At 36.1% G+C, this 23,735-nt stretch overlaps 1 protein-coding gene across 11 annotated transcripts in view; it reads left to right on the forward strand.

The window, feature by feature from the left end:
* Nucleotides 1–23,735, forward strand: part of THOC2 (THO complex 2) — a 126,641-nt gene that overhangs the window by 97,511 nt on the left and 5,395 nt on the right. For 3 of the 11 annotated variants that reach the window (XM_045583549.1, XM_036443234.2, XM_045583554.1), the window contains 16 exons: nucleotides 2,435–2,710; nucleotides 3,718–3,859; nucleotides 4,292–4,449; nucleotides 6,442–6,570; nucleotides 7,976–8,107; nucleotides 8,203–8,387; nucleotides 8,783–8,961; nucleotides 9,206–9,308; nucleotides 9,401–9,831; nucleotides 10,030–10,088; nucleotides 11,527–11,643; nucleotides 16,778–16,915; nucleotides 17,253–17,322; nucleotides 17,405–17,562; nucleotides 19,425–19,501; nucleotides 19,965–20,010. In XM_045583549.1, coding sequence (XP_045439505.1) covers nucleotides 2,435–2,710; nucleotides 3,718–3,859; nucleotides 4,292–4,449; nucleotides 6,442–6,570; nucleotides 7,976–8,107; nucleotides 8,203–8,387; nucleotides 8,783–8,961; nucleotides 9,206–9,308; nucleotides 9,401–9,831; nucleotides 10,030–10,088; nucleotides 11,527–11,643; nucleotides 16,778–16,915; nucleotides 17,253–17,322; nucleotides 17,405–17,562; nucleotides 19,425–19,501; nucleotides 19,965–19,992 — 2,382 coding nt within the window. In that variant the 3' untranslated portion in view covers nucleotides 19,993–20,010. The other 8 variants (XM_045583552.1, XM_045583551.1, XM_036443236.2 and 5 more) reach the window with 7 other exon arrangements.

Genomic DNA, 23,735 nt, shown 5'->3' on the forward strand with positions numbered 1-23,735 from the left:
CAGAACCAGAGGATTTGAAAGACTGGGGCTGTCATGTAATCTTCTCATACCTATAACCTAATATTTGAGTTTTAATTACTGAGAACCACCTTGTAACAGGGTCTGAAAGGCTCCCCTCAGTTAATCTAGATCTCACTCAAACCAGCTAGTCAAGCTACTTTATGCAGGTAGTTTGAGCACAAATTTATCTTGTTTTGTTAAAACCTTAGCAAATGTCATTCTGCTCACAGGGATTCATGTTAGTTACCATCATTAGGACCTGCTCTCAAAATTTAAAAACCCTTTCTTATCTCAGCTACTGTTCTCTCAGGTCTCTGATGTAATTGGGACTTCTCTCTCATAAGTAATGTTCTTTGTAACTTTGTCACTTGTGTGGTCTCAGTAGTTATCAGCATTTTCTGTAAAATGTGAATAACATGAGATAAATTTTCCTACTTCTAAAATAATTGTACTATTCTCATAGCCTGCTTGAGATACCCTCTGTAACAAAGAGTACTTGGTATGCCTTCAATTCTAGTGAGCCTGAGGTAAAGCAGCACTCAGGAAGGGTCTGCCTAACTTTTAATTCTGACTTTTTAGTTCTGGGTTTCATGTTTAGCACAAACTGAATGATTAAGTGCTTTTCTAACATGAAGAAAAAGCTAGTTTTAGATCTCCTCTCAAGTTCATCTTCAGGGGTGATACCTAACCCAAACAGAATTTTCTGGGTGAGGGCTCCGTTATCCTAAAGAGACTGAGGTATGTGAAGCTGTAGTAATAGCTTCACCTGGTACTATTTTATTTTTGACATTTGGCATACACTCTGTGAACTAATAATGTAGTTCTTTCCATTGTACTAACATTCTTTTTCTCATACAGTTAAGAGTATGGCCTTCCTCTGGCTCTCCTCCTACTTAGGACAAACCAACCAGGCCAAAAAAGCTAGTGTCAGTTCCCACATACTTTAAACTCCAATATACCATAGTCATTCATAGAAAATCTTATTAGTTTGGTATTAGGGTGACCAGTTGATCCTGGTTTGCCTGGGACTTTCCCAGTTGTAGCACTAAAGTCTCGAATGCTGGGAAATCCATAAATTACTGGCAAACCTGGACAGTTGGTCAACCTACTTAGTAGTCTTATGGTGACTTTCTCATAACCTTTTTTTAAGCATTGATCCAGCTTATTTATTTTTGTTGTTGTTTTGTTAATCTTTACCTGAGGATATTGATTTTTAGAGAGAGTAGAAGGGAGGAGGAAACACACACACAGAGGAACATCAATGTAAGAAAGACAACATTGATTGGTTGCCTCCAGCATGAACTATGACCAGAGCCAGGGATTGAACCTGCAACCAAAGTACATGCCTTTGGCTGGAATTGAACCCGGGGCCCTTCAGATGTCGTCTAACACTATATTCATTGAGCCAAATCAGCTAGGGCTGATCCAGTTTCTTCTTTTTCTCTCTCTCTCTTTTTTTTTTTTTTTTTAAATATATTTTATTGATTTTGTACAGAGAGGAAGGGAGAGAGATAGAGAGCTAGAAACATCTATGAGAGAGAGAGAGTCATCCACCAGCTGCCTCTTGCACACCCCCTACTGGGGATATGCCCGCAACCAAGGTACATGCCCTTCACCGGAATCGAACCCGGGACCTTTCAGTCCCCAAGCCGACGCTCTATCCATTGAGCCAAACCGGTCTCGGCCTTTCTCTCTTTTTTAAAATATATTTTTACTGATTTCAGAGAGGAAGGGAGACGGGGGGGGGAGGGGGAGAGAGAGAGAGAGAGAGAGAGAGAGAGAGAGAGAGAGAGAGAGAGAGAGAGAGAGAGAGAGGGAGAGAGAAAGAGAAAGAGAGAAAGAGAAACATCAGTGATGAGAGAGAATCATTGATTGCCTATCTCAATAAGAGAGAACAGGTTAGGGGGAATGGACCGGGGTCATACATACCTTATTCACTTACTCAACAGGTCAGATTCAATTAGAATCTTCTGAAAAGCTGCTAGTGAGTATACAGGACTAAAAATTGGAACAGCTTCTAGGAATGATTTATCTTAAAATAAATGTCTTTTTGGTAAGAAACTAGAATTCTTACAACAGTTTTGATTAGTCATCTTCTGATATTTGAAAAGCGAACATAGATTTTTTTTTTCATTTAAAAAGTTATTTTTCCACCACTGTTTATCCCCTCTATGCCCTCTTCCACTTTGACCCACCTCTTTCTCGAACTCTGCAGTCACCACACTGTTGTCCAGGTCCATGAGTTCTCTCTCTCTTTTCTTTTTTGCTCAGTCCCTCTACCACTACACTCTGAGCTGTCTTCGTGCTCTTTTTCTATGAGTCTGTTTCGGTTTCACTTGTTAGCTCAGTTTGGGGAACATATAATAGATTTTTATACAGTGAAAGTCAATGCTATAAATTGTGTTGTGTATGTGTGTTTACTTTTTATTTCCAGTCCAAATATGACGAACTTAAGAAATCAGAAAAAGGAAGTAAACAGCAACATAAAGTTCACAAGTATATTACATCATGTGAAATGGTGATGGCTCCTGTCCATGAAGCAGTGGTCTCCTTACATGTTTCCAAAGTCTGGGATGACATCAGCCCTCAATTCTATGCCACATTCTGGTCATTGACAATGTATGACCTTGCAGTTCCACACACCAGCTATGAACGGGAAGTCAGTAAACTTAAAGTCCAGATGAAAGCAATTGATGACAATCAGGAAATGGTAGGTTTTTATTCTAGTAGCTCAAGTACAATAATGTCATGGTATTAATTTAGCAATACCCATACTTTGAAATTGTGTTAGCTCGGGTTCCTTAAAGCCACAATCCTGTTGCTATATAATATTGTCCTAAATGGGTTTAATGGTGATCTCTCATTGGTTGGTGCCAAGAGCTTGGTGAGTATGTGGATGTTTTGATCATTCAAAAGGTATTTGAGTTTGCTTTTCTACTGAAGTCTATGTTAATGAACTTAAAAATGATCTGTGTGATCCTCATTGCAAGAGCAATAGTAGTACCAAAGAGAACTCTTTAGGAGAAGGCTTTATTGAGGAGGTGAGTCATGAGCTGGATAGGCCTTGAAGATAGATCAGGTTTGAAAATAATGAAGGCAAATTGGCTACCCTAGAGCTCCAGCAAAGGTGTGAAGTGGTCCCAAGTTTTCAGCAGCCAATGGGCTCAGTGATAAGTTTGAGTAGGGCCACTGTATGTAGAGTAGTGAATATTAGAAAAGAGGACTTGATAAAATTGAGGGTTATTTTAGATTTCTAAGGAAGGACTTAATGATAAAAATGTTACTTTAGAAAAATTATTCATGACAATGGTATGAAGGATGCATTTGATAGGGGAAAGGAGTAGCAGTAAGCTGAAGATCAGCCAGGAGTCTTTTTGGGTAAGTCATTGTGAAGTGCTGAGAGCATAGACTATGGTGGAGGTTGTGGGAATGCACAAAACTTGTAATGTATTGTGATATTGGAATGAAGGGGATGGAAGAGTCAAAGATGACTCTGTGGCTCAGAATAAAGGTACCAGTGTTGGGAAGATAGCCTGCTTTGATGGTGTACAAAGACTGAGTGACTTTGTCTTGAATTTGTTAAATGGAGGTGAAAGCACATGTAAGTGGTAAAGTAATAAACATAAAATAGCATTTATTTCTTTTTGAAAATATTAATTAAAAGAAAGGGAGGCAATGTGCCTGTAGTTAGAAAAATATCTAACTTATACTTTGTAGCCTCCAAATAAAAAGAAAAAAGAGAAGGAGCGCTGTACTGCCCTTCAGGACAAACTTCTTGAAGAAGAAAAGAAACAGATGGAACATGTACAGCGAGTTCTACAGAGACTGAAACTGGAAAAAGACAACTGGCTTTTAGCAAGTATGTTGTTGGAATTGTTCTGCTATTGCTAAATTACAAAAGCAGACCTTTATAACGGGAGGTGTTGAAGTGTATTATATTTGTATTTCAACTCTGTTCACTATCCCTTTTTTTGTTATTAATTAATGCAGAGTCATCTTCACATGTTCACTGAAGGAATTGATTTAGTTTGCTTGTAAAATTAATTAGCTTATAACTACAATAATTTAATTTCTTAAATAAAATCTTATTTCTGGAGAAATTATAGATAGAAAAGTATCCACAGAGTAAAAATGAAAGTCTTATTCTAGGCATGACCCTTTGGTTGCTAACTAAGTAGCCTGTGATTGTATAGCATTCTCTATACTAAAGTTAATATGTTGTCATGTTTAGTGTCCTTGATGCACTTGAGGAAGAAGTTTACCACTTAATATATTCTTCCCTTATTTTTAGAATCTACAAAAAATGAGACCATCACAAAATTTCTACAGCTGTGTATATTTCCTCGATGTATTTTTTCAGCAATTGATGCTGTTTACTGTGCTCGTTTTGTTGAATTGGTACATCAACAGAAAACTCCAAATTTTTCCACACTTCTTTGTTATGATCGAGTAAGTTCTTTTTATTGCAACTTTTTTTTTTTTAAAGTCTCATGAAAAGATAGCTAAACATTATAATCTATGTAGGTATTGTTGTGTGTGTGGTTAAAAGCATTAACTCAAGAGCCAAGTTCCTAAACTTGAATCCTAGCTCTACTAATTTCTAGCTACATGATCTTTGGCAAGTTTTTTAACCTCTCTTTGATTCAGTTTTCTTTTTTTTTTTTAATTCTTAAATCAGTCTTTATTGTTCATATTATTACAAAAGTTCCTCATTTCTTCCCCCCTCCACCAGGTTCCCACCCCACCCTCCTCTCCCTCCCCACCCCCCATTGTCCTCATCCATAGGTGCACAGTTTATGTTCAGTCTCTTCCCGCATCCACCACTCCCCCTTTCCTGGAGAACTGTCTGATTCAGTTTTCTTATTGTAAAATGGGATAGTACCTACTTCCTAAGATTGTTATGAGTATTAAATGAGTCACTACACACAAAAGCACTTTGAATAATGCCCGATACATAAAAAGCACCTCTAGTTAATCTATTAACTCAACATTTGGGTTTATATGTTTGCTATACTCATCTCCGATTTTAATCTTCACCCCTCAAAAACAAAAAAAAAAGCTTACAATTTTGCACATAACATAACAGCAGGGATGCTTTTCAGCATGGTCATGTTACATTCGTAACTTTTTGCACCTGGTGTTTTTCTTAATTACTGCATTTTGTGGTTTAAAATGTAATATATGTTACAGCATGTCATCTGCCTATTTCTGATTTCTATCAGACTTGCCTCTGCTTACTGTCCCCCTAACCCCAGTGATATCTATGGCTAAGTCTCTGTAAAAGTTATGATCCTATATAACACATGTGTCAAACACAAGGCCCTCGGGCCAAATCCGTCCCGCCAGGCCTTGCAATGTGGCCTGCACCGCGCTGTCATCACTGCACTCCGCTGCGTTTCCATCACAATGACAGTTTATGAATGTTCAGTAAACCATTCAGCCCACGATTTAGGCTGGATTTTAGATTTTGGCCCCTTCTCTGATTGAGTTCGACACCCCTACTATATAATAAAGAGCTAAGGTGCAAATAATTGTCACAGCCTTACACTGTCATGCCTTAACTGCTCAGGCACTCAACACTAAGGAGAGAGGACTGGGGATCAGCCAGGCTGCAGCCCAGGAGAGGGACATGCTGCACGCCCCACGGTCCTGGGTGCCAGCGGCTGCACCTGCACATGCAGCCTGGGAGTTGGATAAATCGACCGCCCCTTAGTCCTGGGGGCCTGCAGCTGTGGCCCAGGAAAAGCCGCCTGCGTATGGTCCTCTGTAGCTGTGGCTGGCCCGGGTGAAGTTGGCCTGAGTGCCTGAGGCCAGCCAGAGGGAGGAAAGCCTGGGTCCTGGGTGCCTGCAACCTGCTGGAGGAGGGAATCCTGGGCCCTGGGTGTGGGGTGAGGCAGAGGCGGTTAGGGGTGATTAGGCAGTCTGGCAGAGATAATTAGGGCTGATCAGGCATGCAGGCAGAGGGGTTAGGGGTGATCAGACATGCAGGCAGGCAGAGGGGTTAGGGGTGATCAGACATGCAGGCAGGCAGAGGGGTTAGGACCCAGCAGTTCCAGATTGCAAGAGCCAGTCAGACATCCCCAGAGGGGTCCCATATTGGAGAGGGTACAGGCCAGGCTGAAGGACACCCCCCCCCCCCCCGCCCCTCATGCATGAATTTTATGCACCAGGCCTCTAGTGTAATAATGATAGCTGTTTTCTTCTGTCACTGTTAATCAGCTTTCTTTATAAAAGTTTTGTTGTTTTATGAATGTGCTATTTCTTCACCAAAGCTATGTAAAATCTTTAGAGGTCTCTGGGATTGTGAATGTAAAAAGGGAAGATAGATTTTGACTAAACTTACCTGTTTGATATATTATGATTTACTATAATATGATCTTTTGATATTTTGAACTAATTTTGACTTTAGTTTGTTTTTTTCTCAAACATTTTTTCCTGTAGGTTTTCTCTGACATAATTTACACAGTTGCAAGTTGTACTGAAAATGAAGCTAGTCGATATGGGAGATTTCTTTGCTGCATGCTAGAGACTGTAACCAGGTGGCACAGTGATAGAGCCACATATGAAAAGGTATGACTAATATTTTACCCACATATATAATGACACTTTCAATAAAATCTCTAGGTTGTTCAGTTTTATTTTTTTATTTTTATTTTTTAAAATATATTTTATTGATTTTTTACAGAGAGGAGGAGAGAGGGATAGAGAGCTAGAAACATCGATGAGAAAGAAACATTGACCAGCTGCCTCTTGCACACCCCCATTGGGGATGTGCCCCCAACCAATGTACATGCCCTTGACTGGAATCGAACCTGGGACCTTTCAGTCTGCAAACTGATGCTCTACCACTGAGCCAAACCGGTTTCGGCTAGGTTGTTCAGTTTTTTTGTTTAAAAAAAATATATATTTTATTGATATTTTACAGAGAGGAAGGGAGAGAGAGAGAGAGCTAGAAACATTGATGAGAAACATCGACCAGCTGCCTCTTGCACACCCCCTACCGGGGATGTGCCCGCCACCAATCTACATGCCCTTGACCGGAATCGAACCTGGGATCTTTCAGTCCACAGACCGACGCTCTACCACTGAGCCAAACCGGCTTTGGCTAGGTTGTTCAGTTTTAAAAGGGAAGCTGAGTTTAAGATTCAGTTGTAAAACAGTGTTTAAAATTTAAGCATAATTCATCCATTATTTAAAATGCTGTATATTTTTATCCTATTTCAAACTGATAACATTCCAAATTAGTATGGGATAGACTGAGCCTTTCTGTGAAAACTACCTAGCATTCAAAAACACATTATGTTTTCACTTAGAATCATTAATCTAGTCTACTTTCTGCTACTTTGAGGGACAGATTTTTCTTTTTCTTTTTTCCATTTTTTTTATTGTTTGAAGGATTACAAATAGTAGTACATATGTCTCCTTTTTACCCCCTTGAACTCCCCGCAGTCTCCCCTCCCCCCCCTTCATATGCCTTCACCCCCCCCCCCCCGCCATGTCTTGTATCCATTGGTTATATTTATATGCATGCATACAAGTCCTTCTGTTGATCTCTTACAGCCCCCCCCCACCAACTTCCCTTGCCTTCCCGCTATAGTTTGACAGTCTGTTTAATGGTTCTTTATCTCTATAACTGTTTTCCCCCCATTTCTTTTCTTTGAAAAATCTTGCAACTGCAGACTAGAAATAAACATATAACAACAAAGAACATTTGAGTCCCAATTTCAGTGTCCAACAGTTCTGATACCCAGTTTCAATGTCAAATAGTTCCTTATGTATACATGTCAGCAATGATATCTGGATGATGGACAGATGGTGGCAATGCAGGTCCAACCCTCTCTGGTTTGGTTCTGGGCAACCTGCAGCAATGCACAGCTGCTGACTGCTAGCGTGGTCAGACGTCGTTAGCATCTTTCATCTCTGGGCTGTTTTTCAGATTTTTCTTTTAAAGTAGCAACCTATTTTTGCCTCTTAGGAATGTGGAAATTATCCAGGATTCCTTACTATATTACGGGCAACTGGATTCGATGGCGGAAATAAAGCTGATCAATTAGACTATGAAAATTTTCGGCATGTTGTACATAAATGGCATTACAAACTAACCAAGGTAAAAAAAAAAATGTATTTCTCAAATTTCTCAAAGGTGTTTTTTTCTTTCTTCATAGTTACACTTTTATAATGATCTTAAAATGTTTGTTTTAGGCATCAGTACATTGCCTTGAAACAGGCGAATATACTCACATCAGGAATATCTTGATTGTGCTAACAAAAATACTTCCTTGGTACCCAAAAGTTTTGAATCTGGGTCAGGCTTTGGAAAGAAGAGTACACAAAATCTTCCAAGAAGAAAAAGAGAAGAGGCCTGATCTATATGCATTGGCTATGGGGTAACACAATTATACTTTAATGTGATTTTTATGAGACTAGATAACAGAAGGATTCTGAAGACTTTAAAATGTTTTACAGTGTTGAAGTTTATTTTCTGCTTTACTTCAGGAGATTATGGGAGATTATGCGATCATGTTCCCACAGGCTGGTGAGAGTTGTCACTTCTGATTATCAGCTTCCGGTCTATACTGGATGATAGTTTCACAAGTCATATAATATGTACTGGTTTTGAGGAAATGTAACTTTATCATCATTTAGGTTATCAGATCTTCATAGTGAAAAAAAGGCATCTTAGTTTAAGGATTAATTTTCATTGAAATTTTATTCTTTTAAACCTCATGTTTGTACTTTTTTATTTGTATTTGTATATTTAAACACTTTGTGCGACTTTCAGCTACTCTGGGCAGTTGAAAAGTAGAAAGTCATACATGATACCTGAAAATGAGTTTCATCACAAAGACCCCCCTCCGAGGAATGCAGTTGCCAGTGTACAAAATGGGCCTGGTGGTGGGTCTTCTTCATCGTCCATAGGAAGTGCATCTAAATCTGATGAAAGCGGTGCTGAGGAGAATGGTATGCTTATTTGTAGAAATTTATAAATAATGTGGTTTGTCTCAACAAGCTGAAATGTTTTGTTTCACATGCCAAGTAAAATGCTGCCTTATAATTACTTCTTTATTTCCCAGGCAAGAGTATGTAACTGTCAAGGAGTAATCAATCCTTTGTTTCTTCTAATTAAACTCTAATCATTTTGCTATGAAATTGTAGTTTACTTATATTTAGGGGATTGTCAAATAAAATCTTACCTTTATTTCAGATAAATCAAGGGAGAGATCTCAGTGTGGTGTGAAAGCTGTTAATAAAGCTTCTAGTGCCACACCAAAAGGGAATTCAAGCAATGGAAATAGTGGCTCTAACAGGTAGGAACAAGTCAGTAAGAAACCCTTAATGATTAAAAACATGAAATATATTTTATGACTGTCTTAAAAAATCGTACATTTTTATTCTTAAGCAGCAAAACCGTTAAAGAAAATGACAAAGAAAAAGGGAAAGAGAAAGAAAAAGAGAAAAAAGAAAAGACTCCAGCTACTACTCCAGAGGCCAGGGTACTTGGTAAAGATGGTAAAGACAAACCGAAGGAAGAGCGACCAAATAAAGATGAAAAAGCCAGAGAGACGAAGGAAAGAACACCTAAGTCCGACAAAGATAAAGAAAAATTCAAGAAGGAAGACAAAGCTAAAGATGAGAAATTCAAGACCACTGTTCCCAACGTAGAATCAAAATCGACTCAAGAAAAGGAAAGAGAGAAGGAGCCATCCAGAGAAAGAGATATAGCAAAGGAAATGAAATCAAAGGAAAACGTAAAAGGAGGAGAAAAAACGCCAGTTTCTGGGTCCTTGAAGTCACCTGTTCCCCGATCAGATATTACTGAGCCTGAAAGGGGCAAGTTTGCTTTTCTTTATATTTGTTTGCCTTTGGTCTTTATTACGTATATTTGCATTGTCTCCTTGTTTTGGCAAGTTACCTAGAAACTTTACTGGGGTAACTAATACTTGATGACCTTAAAAGTTGGTCATATTTTGAGGTGTTTGAAAAAAGTGGAAATATGTCTTACTGTGACTATTTTTTTTTCCCCAACAGAACTAAAACGCCGCAAAATTGATACCCATCCTTCTCCATCACATTCCTCAACAGTAAAGGTTAGTATAGCCTGAGGAAGGCAGCGTCCATATTAGGCTCACCTGTTTGGAATACGTGTCCTGACTTCCTTCAAGTCTTATGCCAAGTATTCACTGGAGCCACTGGAGGTTTCATGTTGCATTAGAAAATGAATTTTTTACGTATTGGTGGACTGATATTTTTTTTCTATTGAGTATTTTTGTAACAAAAAAATGTTACAACTTCAAGGACTGAGCACTAATTTTATAGTATTTCAAAGTGCAAGAGAAATTTTACCCAGAAGTGCCTCACTGCTTTAAGCAGTCTTTTTGGAGTGCAATGGTGGCTACAAGCAAATGAATCTTTTCAGCAGAATGAAGCCTATTTTTCAGCATAAATATTGAAGAATATATAGCATTGAAGACTTCCTGGATGACACAGGATAAACAAGATACCTCTGAATTCATCAAGCTTCTTGATGAGCATCATACCGATGTGTGCCTTCTAAGAAGGAATCTTGAAAGGAGTTCCATTTTAAAGTCTCCTTGGTGATCAGTTCTCCTGTAGTGTATATTCAGTGAGCATGCAGCTTCTGTTGTATCTTCCCTTGGAGGTTTGTTTATACCCATTGGGTTCCCAACAAGTTGAACCTTGCGTTACCATAAAAGCAGATGTGGCATCCAATCCTACCACCAAGCAAAGAGAAACCCCAGGCATTCAACTGCAGCACAAAATCGTGGGTGTAGCCTTCTTGAAGACTCAGGGTAGCCATTCCTTGCTCGATATTTAATTTTAATTATAAAGTCATCTAATTTCATGGAATCTTTGAATTTGCAATACGTTGAACTTTAAAACTGTAAGTTAACTAATTCTTCATCAAGAGCACTGTGGTGGAATACCATAATTTATTTTCTTTTTTCTTTTTTTTCTCTTTTTTCTTTTTACTTTTTTTTTGTTTTGTTTTGTTTTGTTCTGGGAGGTATGAGATTCACCATCAGAGGCACTTTGCAAAAGAAAAAATCAGTCTTTTATAAAATACATTTTGTTTTCTTGTTAATATAATGCCACTGAGTTTTTTGGCTAGGATATGAAATGTGTATATTATGTTTGAGTCACAGTAAAGTAAAAATGGAAACCTCCCAATTAAAAACTATGAAAATGTATGATAGTGTTGTTTTTCCACAGTGACCCTCCACTATTTTAAACTTTTTGTGTAGGAAAAAAATAATTTGATTTTTTAAGCCTCTTAACATTACCTGTAACTTACAGTGTAATGGAATATGTGGCATTATTTATTTTTAAATTCTGAGCAGAGAGTTTTATTTGTTACATTGAGTACATATTAATTTATTTAATTTTTTTAAACATTACAATTCCATTACATGGTTTTGCTTTTTTTTAATTTTTTTATTGTTGATATTCATGTACTAATGACATCACGAGATTTATCCTCACAAGAAGTAGCTGGTTTATTTCCAGGTTACAGCCATACTTCCCAAAGTTCTTCTGGGTTCTGAGAACTATGCCAGCTCACCTGTCATCTCCATTCATTTTCTACAGGACAGTCTCATCGAACTCAAGGAGTCTTCAGCAAAGGTTTGAGTCTTTTAAAATCATCATGCCTAAGTAATACAAAAAAATTCTTTACCCTTGCCCTAGTAAATTCAGTGATCTATTAGGATAACTAAAAAATATCTATCACAAACTGAAAATGGATGACAATGGTCCCTTTTAATGAGATTGTTCTAAAATGTGTGTAATGTGGCAACATTTCTATAATCTCTCCTTGCTTGCTGTATTATGCATTACCCTTTTATTCTTCAAAATCTGGAAATTAAGGTTTGGGGAAGACACTGTTGGCTTGTTTTGGGGAGTAGGTTTATATAATTTCTTAAAACAAATCTGTCAGGTTGTTTTCTGACTTTTTTAGGCAACCTGAAAGATCAAAACATAAATTTGATGCATTCACATAACCATTCTAAAAACTGAGCCCGTCTCAATCCGTAAAATTATTTATATTGCCTATGCTGAGCTACCTTTTTGGTAGTTGCGGCATAATATCAAGAAATATGGTCAATATAAACTAATCATTTTCCTGAAGGGGGAACACTCAACTTGATGGTTCTGTTTACATGTCAGTATTAATTCTTGCCTATTACTCTGTTTTCTTGAGTAGTACTGCTACTAAAAATAATGTGCAGTTTGTATATCTTATTACAGAGTTCATTTCATTATTGTAGTTGAATTGTCCATTGTTCATGTTATTTTGTCTTTATTATTATAAAACTTGTACTCTACTTTTATATTCTACTTTGCCTCCTCTTCTATATCTGCTAAGTATGATTCTTTACTGGTGGACCAATACAAAATGAAATTTTGAAACAAAGCCAGTTGACAGTAGTAATTGCTTCTAGATCTGTAGCTTTATAATGAAATGTCTATGGATATTGGGCAAATAAGCATTAATTTTTAACAGTTTAGATTAGCCATTGTGCCTGTGTCCTGAGATTGTAGCATTGTTTTTAGAATATATGTATTAATCAAGAGTATCAGCTTGTACTGTGAATGCTTTTAAAGTAAAACTTTTCATTAGCTACATTAAATATGTATTGCAATATATTAGGTTTTCACAACCAGTTTGGGATTGTGTATGTCAGTCTTAATAATCAGTGGCTTGTGTGGGCTACTTTAAATTTATGTTGCCTCGTGAGTATTTCCTGAAACATACTTTGAAGCAGTTTGAAACCTGCTGTTATATGAAGTTAACTGGATTTTCTAATCAATGATGAAGATCATGGCTCTTTACATTTGTGAAAACCTTTTGAAAATAAACATATGTGATAGAAACATATGTTATCTCATTTTGTGCTCATTACAGTGCTATGAGGTAGATAGGATAGGTGTTAGTGTATTTTTGACTAAGAGACTGAAGTTGTTCTTGGTCCTTTCCCAGTGGCATATAACTTGTCAGTATCAAAACTTGGACTACAGTTAAGTTTCCTCAGGTGTTCTTATTACCACAATGAAAGCAAATTGCAAGCAAAAACATTATGGTTCCTTTTCTTAGCACCCGTTTCAACAGTAGTTGACAGGTTTCCTAACTCCCTTAACGTGTTTGTCTTGTGTTTTTTTTTTTTTTTTAACTTATAATGATTTAAGTCAGTGTTACTACTACTTCTCTTAAAAAAAAAAAAAAAAAAAAGATGGTCACTTTTGGGGCATTTAAAATTCCATAGGTTTTACACAGACAACCAGAAAATTTTGAAAATGGCAAAAGAATACACTTCTAAAAATTATGTGTTTCACGCCACTTTTCAGATCTTTTGTGCTTTAGTATGGTACCTGGCAATATTATTTGGTGTTCAATAAATATTTGAAATGAACTCTTAGGCTTTTGGACTTTGGTAAAGCATCCAAAGTTTACTTGTCTGCACAGTAATTGATGTTGCATTTTTATGTGTGTAGGAAATTTTAATAGCATATATATATATATATGTCTTAGGGCAAAAATTACTGGGCTTAGAATGATCTCTAAACTTGATCTGTATATATTTACTGTTCCTGGGGTAGCTTTTATTTTTTAGAGGACTCAAAATAAGTGTGTATTTTTTCATGCTGTCTTGTCACTTGCATATATAAAATGGTTTCCCTTTTTAGTTTAACCTTTGAGTTATGCCCTGGGATACTTTAAAATTTTCTTTTACTTACTATTTTAAAAAATATATACTTTATTGATTTTTCACAGAGAGGAAGAAAGAGGGATAGAGAGTTAGAAACATCGATGAGAGAGAAACATCAATCAGCTGCCTCTTGCACACCCTCTACTGGGGATGTACCTGCAACCTAGTACATGCCCTTGACCGGAATTGAACCTGGGACCCTTAAGTCCGCAGGCCGACGCTCTATCCACTGAGCCAAACCGGTTTCGGCTTACTTACTATTTTTATTTGATTAATTAAAGAGAGAAAAATCTAGCTTGGTATCCAAATATTTTGTCAGTTCACCTTTTACCCCAATTTCCAATTGCCATAGTTTTAATTTTGGTCAGTTATATTTTTACCTAGCAATCCTACTATAGTTTAATTTGATAAAGAATGTGTGAAAAGCATGATCCTTTAACGTGGGTTCTGTGTAATTTAGGAGGGCAGCAATAACCACCTCAAAAGAGAATGCTACTTTTAATTTCTATTACCATCTTAAAACAAGTATTTATAATCAAGCCTGCAAATTAGGCTGTCTTTATATATTGTAGCCTTTTAAAAAAATATATATTTTATTGATTTTTTACAGAGAGGAAGGGAGAGATATAGAGAGCTAGAAATGTCGATGAGAGAGAAACATTGACCAGCTGCCTCTTGCACACCCCCTACTGGGGATGTGCCCGCAATTCAGGTACATGCCCTTGACCTGAATCGAACCTGGGACCTTTCAGTCCGCAGACCGACGCTCTACCACTGAGCCAAACCGGTTTTGGCTATATATTGTAGCCTTAATAAAAATGTAGCGTTGTTCTCTTAAACAGATTTTGAAAATCAATCAAATTGTTTTTTGAATTTAACGAACCTAATGTAAAAAAAAAGCAAATAAAAACAAAAATTCAACAATGCTTCATGCAGATCAACTTAAGCAAATCATTAATTTTATTTGGCAGACATTTATTGAGTACTCACTGTGTGTGTACAGGCACTAGTAAGTGTGTAAAAGCAGAAAAGATACATTAGTTCCTTACCATACTGGAAACTATATATGCTAAAAAATAAATGACATGAATTTAACAGGGAATACCTGTCACAAAAAGGTTAATGTGAAGTAATCTGAGTTCACCAGAAAGTGAGTTGCAGAGTGGAGGGACAGTCAAACTGATAATGACTTCTGAGTTGAATTTGAAGGCTAAGTAGCATTTTAAGAGATTAAGATAAAAGTGAACAGCCATTTTGGTGAAGAAAATTGAGAAGGACAGGGTGTTAGGGAGCCGTAGTAGCCACAGTCTATAGAATGCTGTGGGTTCTCCCTAGTAAGATATAATTGTGTAAAGATTGCAAAGAGTTCGGAAAAAGCTGAAGAATATGCATTTGATCCCATGAGAGACTTTGTTTTTTGTGGAAAAGAGTATTGTGATCAGCAGTATAAGAGGGTAGAAAGAAGGAATATAATTGAATACATTTCTAAACTAAAATTTTCTAGGTTTCTCAATTTCTAGCAATACAGAATTCAAGTTAGGCACAATTAAAAACTTCATTCTTGTGTATGTGTGCGCGTGTGTATGTGTGTGCACATGAGTGCTTTTTTGTAACAAAACTTTTTGTTTCTATTGGGAGAATTAAGCAATACTTCCTTTAGAGAAATCTTTTTTCAAGTATTGCAGTAATATATTATTTCCATTGTCTTGTCAGTTTCATGAGTAATATTAAGACAGGAATACAACTCGTATACAGAAAATCTTAAAGTGTCATTTAGCGCATTATACCCAGCAAGAGTACATTTTGCACAAACACTTTTATGACTGTTTTTCATTCTCTTGCTCTTTGTTAATAATGAACATTTTGTGTATTTCAATTGATCACCAACTTTTAAACATTGAGATTTTAAAGAATCTACTTCTGTATTGTTATGGCACTATTTCTGAGCCAGCTGAATTGAAAATATTTGGTGGTGTTAAAAAAAAATGTGTTTCTTTAATTCTCAAAGTGATGTTTGTCTTTTTCATGTATTCCTTTGAATATCAAAGGATTTCATTTTGTAACAATATTTGACTTCTGACTCACTGTTCTTTTCATTGCTAAGGTATATCTAGAATTGTGTAGTTATGTAACAAGTTATATTCAGTATTCTGCTGCCTAATACTTTTAATGTCTTAAACATAAGCTTGTAGCACAGTTATAAATGCTGTAAGTTCAGGTCCTTGATTGCTTCCTTAATGATTTCTTTTATAGTAGATTTCCATATTTACAACTTGCATAAGTAAGGTTATCTCTTAATTACTAGAGTTAGCAAATCCTTGATCTTTGGTTGTTTTATTGCCTATGGACTTTTTGGCAGAGAAAGAATAAGCAGAGGAGAACATCGGTTTATCATTTTTCAGTCCTTGAGGTCTTTCATCATCTGTAGCTGACTATATAGTTTGCTGAGTTATTTAGAACTATTAAGACAAAATTCACAGTTATGATAATTAGATAGAAATCTGAGTGCTTTCAGAATTGGAGAGTATGTAGCCTTTACATTTGTAAAAATAATTTAGGATAATCTATGCATGATATACTCTGAAGCAAAGACTTATTAATTATGGCTAGGCTTTATTTTATACTTTTGCTTACTGTCATTGATTGCCTATCAGTAGATGGTAAAACTATTTAAAATTTCCATGATTTTGTAGAGGTTTCTAATTTTTTTTTATAGTAGAGAAAGTCTAGTCACTATTTTTCACATATGGACTCTTGTAATGGTGCTTATAGATCTTCACAATAGAGCTATAAAAAGAACTGTAGCTTGTGAATCTACTAATGAATCTCAGTTAAGGGAGGAATGAACTGGTTATTTCATAAGCCCAAGAATTGAAATCTTTACATAATTTGTGCCATGCTCTTTTATTTTACCTCTTATAATCCAGACAGCTGACCAGTTTTGACTTGAGGTCTAACTACCAATTGTCTTTCATTAAATAAACAATCAAGCAAATAATACCAATACTAGAAAACTTATAATCTTTAGTAATGTTGCCTTAATTTAACAGCTCTACCTTAATCATACTCCTTCACCACTGTCCAAGAGTAAGGAGAGAGAAATGGACAAGAAAGATTTGGACAAGTCAAGGGAAAGATCCAGAGAAAGAGAGAAAAAAGATGAAAAGGACAGGAAGGAACGGAAAAGGGTTTGTAATTTTTTTAAAACTAGTTTGGAAAGCTCATTATTATATACAATAGTATGTTGCCTATTTTTAAAGTACTAGTTTGTTGCATGGCAATCTGTTATTTAGTGTTTTAATTGATATTTTCATCCTAAAGTGTGTTTGAATCTTCTACAGTAATAAGGATCTTCAGCCTAATAATCTCTCCCAACTCTGCTTGTCTTTCATGTCATTTTACCAAGTATGTGAAACTATCACAACTATTCTACAATGCTGTGCCCTTCTTGCATAAACGTAATACTTTAAAACAAAACAAAAGAAAAAACTCTTGATCAATGTAGTTCACAATTCTTGGTTCTAGGATCACTCAAACAATGACCGTGAAGTGCTACCGGACTTAACCAAGAGGCGAAAAGAGGAAAATGGAACAAGTAAGTAGACTTACCAATACTTTTGAAACAATTGTCAAACTGAACTGGCAACTGCTTTCATGATTCTCTTTTATAATTTTAGTGGCAGTTTCAAAACACAAAAGTGAAAGTCCATGTGAGTCTCCTTATCCAAATGAGAAAGACAAGGAAAAAAATAAGTCCAAATCTTCAGGCAAAGAAAAAGGTGGTGATTCATTTAAATCAGAAAAAATGGATAAAATCTCCTCCAGTGGCAAAAAGGTAAATTAGGAAAACAAAGGAACAATATATTTCACTTAGAAAATTAACCCTTTGAAAATGCAGCAAATATTGAGGTTCTTTTATAGTCAAATAGTCTTTTGTTAATTATTTGGGATGGAAAGATGGGACAGAAGGGGAGGACAGGTTATCTAGGGAATTCAAACCAATTCAGTCTCAAATTACTGGAAGGGTAGAATTAGTCTACCTCTGAAATTCCTTTCCTCTCCATTCCACTCCCACTTATTTCTGTTCATTGAGTTTCAGCCTTTCTTTTTGTGTTTTCTTTTTTCTCTACCAACAGTGCTTTTTAATTTATCTGTATTCATGAGATTAAAATATGGTTATATGTATTCTCCCTGATCATTACAGTGTCATAAAGTAAAAGATCTTTGTGATTCTAAACATTTTTATTACATTTTCTCCTAATAACCTTATGTGTTTGCAACTTGTATTTGATTCTCACATTAAGTGTAGTGTGCCTTCTCTTAGGTACTTATTAATGGGTGATATTCAAACTATATCTCATGCATCAGTCATTAAGAAAGCAAGTCATCACTAAAGTGTAAAGCATTATTAGGTTGTATATTCAAAATATTTTTATTTTATATATTTATAGTTGTTAAATTTATAGTTATCAAAAGCAGTTTTAGAAAATTATAAGGTGATAGTATGCTTTAGAGGCAAGGTAGCTCCTTTTAAATATTTTTTTAAATTGAGTTAAAATTTACATAACAAAATTAGCCATTTTAAAATAAACAAGCAGTGGCAATTAGTATCTTTACAATGTTGTGCAATCACCATCTCTGTCTAGTTCCAAAACATTTTCATCACCTCAAAGGGAAACTTCATACCCATTAAGCTGCATTCCCCATTTCCTCCTCCCTTTATCCCCTACAAAAACAAAACACTAATCTGCTTTCTGTCTGTGGATTTACCAATTTTGGATATTTCATATAAATAGAATCATATATTAAAGTGGCCTTTTGTGTCTGACTTTCACTTAGCATAATGTTTTTGAGATTCTTCCATAGTGTAGCATGAATTAGTAGTACTTCATTTCTTTTATATGGCTAAATAATATTTCATTGTATGAATATACCACATTTGTTGACCATTTGTTGGACTTTGGTGTTTTCCACCTTTTGGCTATTGTGAATAGTGCTGCTATGACGTATATGTTTGAATACCTGTTTTAAAATCTCATGTGTATATACCCAGGAGTGGAATTTCTGGGTTATATGGTATGCTATGTTTAACGTTTTGAGGAACTACCAAACTGTTTTGCACAGTGGCAGCACAATTTGTATTTCTACCAGCAATGCATGAGGGTGCCAATTTCTCTATATTCTTTTCAACATTTTTTTAAAATTTAAATTTTATTTTTTATTACATAGCCATCCTAGTGGGTGTGAAGTGGCATCTCATTGTGGTTTTGATTTTGCATCCTTAATGACTAATGATGTTGAGTATCTTTTCATGTGCTTTTTGGCCATTTGTATATCCTCTTTGGAGAAATTTATTCAGATGCTTTGGCCATTTTTAATTGGATTATTTGTCTTTTTGTTGCTCAGTTGTAAGAATTCTGTATATAGTCTGATACTTAGAACTTTAAGAGATCTATGATTTGCAAATACTTTCTCCCATTTGGTAGATTGTCTTTTCACTTTCTTGATAGTGTAATTTGATGCATGAAAGTGTTTATTTGATGAAGTCCAATTCTTTGTTGTTGCTTGTGCTTTTGGTGTCATATTAAATAAGTTTTTGAAGAAACATTTATGACTGGTGGGTGATTGCAAAGGGATTTTGAGCTGATTTTTTAATTTGGTTTTCCCTTCCCCAACTAATTCCACCATTCCTTATAGGAGTCCAGGCATGATAAAGAAAAGATAGAAAAGAAAGAGAAACGGGACAGTTCAGGAGGAAAGGAAGAGAAGAAACAATATCCTTTTCATCTTATTGATGCTTTTAATCAGTGAAATGGAAAGCTTTGATACTGTTCATGTTTAGAATTGTACCCTTGTAGTAGTATGTGCTCTAAATGCTTAAGAGCCTCTTAGCTTTTAAATGGTCTCTCCAGTTAATCCTCTCAAATATAAGAAATGTAGAAGTGGGAGAGTTGATGTATTTTTTAAACGTCTTTGTTGACTGAGGTTGTTTTATGCTACCTAGGGATTTGGAGTCCTTTTGGCTGTATTATCATTGAGAGGAAGAAAAAGAACAGAGTCCCTTGGGCTGGGAGCATGGGGAATTGAAGGGCAAGATGATGTAGCAGACAAGCAGAGCTGGTAGAGTTTGAGGCTACCAGCTGGTTAGAGCCAAATAGGCCTGAAAGCTAAGGGATTGTACTAAAAGATGAGACACCATTCTTTTTTCCCTAGTTTTCCCCTTAATTTGTCATCTACTCATAAGTCCTCGGACAAACACAGATAATGAAGACTTTCCATCAAGGTGAGTGTTCTCTCACCTCCTTTTTATTTAAAGAGAAATTTTATAAAATGAGGTCTGATAATGATGAAGAAACTAGATCCAGTTTGCAAAGTACAACTAGAATTTTTCATCTAAATATAATGACTAGGTCTTTGGGTATACCGTGTTTCCCCGAAAATAAGACATCCTCCGAAAATAAGACCTACTTACAGGTTTCCTTCTGAGTGAAATATAAGGCACCCCCCCAAAAATAAGCCCCCCCCCCTCAGGCTAAACATGAGAGATTTGGTCCCCTGATTCTGAAAGAAATGGAGTCACAAGAAATTCACCAGGAAATTCAGGAATTGGATTATTATGATGATGTTCCAGAAGATGATGACACGATTGTCATTGAATAAATGAGTAAATTCTTGATACTGTAGGATTCACAGTTTGTCTGGTTTGTGTTGACAACTACCGTACTACCGTACCGTATACAGGTAATAAATTTCCTTTATTTTCATTTGACAATAAATGTGTACCGTATTCTTCATGGAAAAATAAGACATCCCCTGAAAATAAGACCTAGCGCATCTTTGGGAGCTAAAATTAATATAAGACACTGTCTTATTTTCGGGGAAACAGGGTAGATGCAAAACAAAATTCACAGTTATTTTTAAGCTGTTTTCATTTTAAGCTTGCTGATTAGCTCTGCTTTTTTTTAAACACCAAGATATATTTAAGAACATCTGGCTTTCTTTTCACCACTTATTCCCATCTTCTCTGGATAATTAATTACCTTTTTTTTAAGTGCGATAGCCTCGTAGGTGGTGGTGGCATTTGCATTTTACAGGTGAAGAAATTGAGACTCTAAAAAGTTAAGTTGAGGAGGGTGACAGAGACTCTAGCTGGCAGAGCCAATACTTAAACAGAGGTCTTCTTGCCCTTTCATGTTCTCTGTTCTTTTTGCCTGTTCATGCAGACATGTTATTCAGAGATTTTTATTTTAAGTTTTTGTGCCTCTTTTTCTACCAGTGCCCAGGTTTTGCAAAGCTGAAAAATCTGGTCTGTGCTTTTAGTTCTGGAATTTAAAAGCCGCAGCTTTGTTTTCAAGGTATTCATGCTTTATGAGAGATTTTAAAAGTGTTTTAACCATCTTCAGTAAATTGTATGTGGACAATAGTCCACTGCTTTGTGGTCAGAGTGTTCACCCTAATATAGAGTTTTTTTTGAGTACTCACTCAGGTCATCATCTAAATAGTTATTGTTTGGTGATGCCTTAGGGTTCTTGAGGTATGTAGGATGGTTACCCTCTACATTTATGGTTTGATATGACTGTATTTGAAGTTTTTGACTCTTTTTATAGTCCATTTTCCTGCTTCCATATTAGCTGTCACTTCTTAATGATATCAAATATGCTTGCTGTCTGTACCCTCTCCCAAATATTATTTACTGCTTCTGTTTTTTAAAAAATAAAACTATATAGAAAACTAAGACTCTGTACAGTTGTTTTGAGAGTGAGAAATGTCTAAGAGCCTGTTCTATATTGGGGTATGAGCTATAGGGTATATATATACATATATATATATATATATATATATATATATATATATATATATATATATTATTGTTATTTTGGCTGCAAAGCAGGGTTTTGATGTTCCAGATAGGCAACCTTCTGACTAATGGTGTGCTTTTTCTGGTTCGTTATCTGTGCTTGTTATCTAAATAGTAGAGTAGGCTAAAATGAGAATTATGAGAGAGCATTTAGAATTTAGTAGTAAGTTTTTAAGTTAGAAATATCATAAAAGTAATATTATTTGCCCATTCTTCAGTTTTATTCATCTCCACCTCAACAACTAGCTGTCTTCTCTAGTGAACTATAAACTCTTATTCTTTTTTTATTCTTCACCTTAACCTTTCTTTTATTTAATTTTCATATGTTTTTATTGATTTCAGAGAGGAAGGGAGAGGAAGAGGGAGAGAGAGATAGAAACATCAATGATGACAGATAATCATCTATCAGCTGCCTCCTGCAGGCCCTCTACTGGGGATCCAGCCCACAACCTAGGCATGAACCCTGACTGGGAATTGAACCATGGCCTCTGTTTCTTGGGTCGATACTCAACCACTGAGCCACACCAGCCGGGCTTAGACTTTCTTTCAGTTTGGCGTTTTGCTTTTTACTTCTCCTTTTATACAGTCTTCTTATTAAAGAAACCCCAAAATCCTACCTCTTATATCTTCGTTAGGAATGGGCTAACTATAACTAACAACTTTCACTATGTTTTACCCATCTCTCTTTACTCAGTGCCTAAATATTATTCTTTGTACTTTACCTCTCTATATAATCTCTCAGGACCAAAGGCAGGAAAAGACTAACTGAGGTGTTAGGTGTTAGGTTGGTGGTCTTGTAGCAGAGCCTCTCAATTCAGATACCCTTTTAAGGTTCATTTAGCATGATGGTCATTCTGTTCAATTTCTTGCTGACAATTATGTACTTTACTTTCTTCTTGGGTAATCTTAATTTTGTGAGGTTGATATTTCCTTTTGCCAGCTGCCTCCTAATGGGATACATTCTAGGGTTGGTTAGGTCTTTCCATTGTTCTGTCTTTACCTTTAGAGGTCTCATAATATCATTTTGCACCATTTACTGTTAGGCTACCTCAAATCTACTGCTTCCTACTGTTTTTAATTTTGTTTTACATTCTACAGTAAGAAGAGCTGCCACATGTCTCACATTTCTGTGATTCAAAGATGTCATTAATTTTAAGAATCATTGGTTTCTATACCTGTTTTTTTTTTTTTTAGAAGAGTGAATAGAGAAAGGACATTTATGATAAATATTATCCTGATTTCAGAATCATTAAAATGATTGCATTAGAGTTAAGAAATACAATATATAAATGTGACCCAGGTTAAATTCCTTTCAAAGTCTTTCAACTTCTTTTTCTGTCTCTTAAGTTTAACTTGCACCCGTCTTCCTGCTTGTTCTCTATCTTTTCTCACTTGCTATTGCTAAAGTCTTTGTCCAAATTCCTTCTCTCTCATGCTCTGGTTTCTCTTCAGGTCGCATAAATCTTTCGCCTTTTACCAAATTCCTTATCTCTCCTTGATTTAGTTCCTTGAACCCTACTAGCTGCTTTGCCTTTAACCTTCCTTTAGTTTCCTGCCAATTAAATTTTTTCTTTTTAGAACCATCCTTTAGCTCAGGCGTCTTCAAACTACGGCCCGTGGGCCACATGCGGCCCTCAGAGGAGTCTGATCCGGCCCCCCAGGTTTTTTGGGCAGTGAGCGCAGCCGAGGTGTTACAGTAGGAATTAGTAGTTCATATAGTCCGGCCCTCCAGCTCTCTGAGGGACCGTGATCTGGCCCCCACTTTAAAAAGTTTGAGTTAGCTTCTCAGTTTGAATGTGATACATGTGGTCCTCAATTAATGAATGTTGAGCTCAGTTAAATCATTGAGAGTCCTTTTAGAACCAGATGCTATACTAAACTGAGACTTTCTCCCAGATTTTGAGAGGCTCAATCTTGGACTTTATTCTTGATTTCAAAGAATATTAGCAGTTAACTCTATCCTCTCCATCTGTATTTGTAATATACTACATTCCTATTCTAATCCTCCACTCCAATAAGGCCTAATATATTTTGCAGGTCTTTCTCTCAGCTCCAGTCTCATATGTGTAACATAATCAATTCTGTTATGCTCTAAACCCCACAGTTGTAAATTCTCAGCCCTTGGGCAGAACGTGGCTCATTAGATGTAC

This window comes from Pipistrellus kuhlii, unplaced genomic scaffold, assembly GCF_014108245.1.
Source record: "Pipistrellus kuhlii isolate mPipKuh1 unplaced genomic scaffold, mPipKuh1.p scaffold_m20_p_19, whole genome shotgun sequence".
Taxonomy (NCBI): Eukaryota; Metazoa; Chordata; class Mammalia; order Chiroptera; family Vespertilionidae; genus Pipistrellus; species Pipistrellus kuhlii.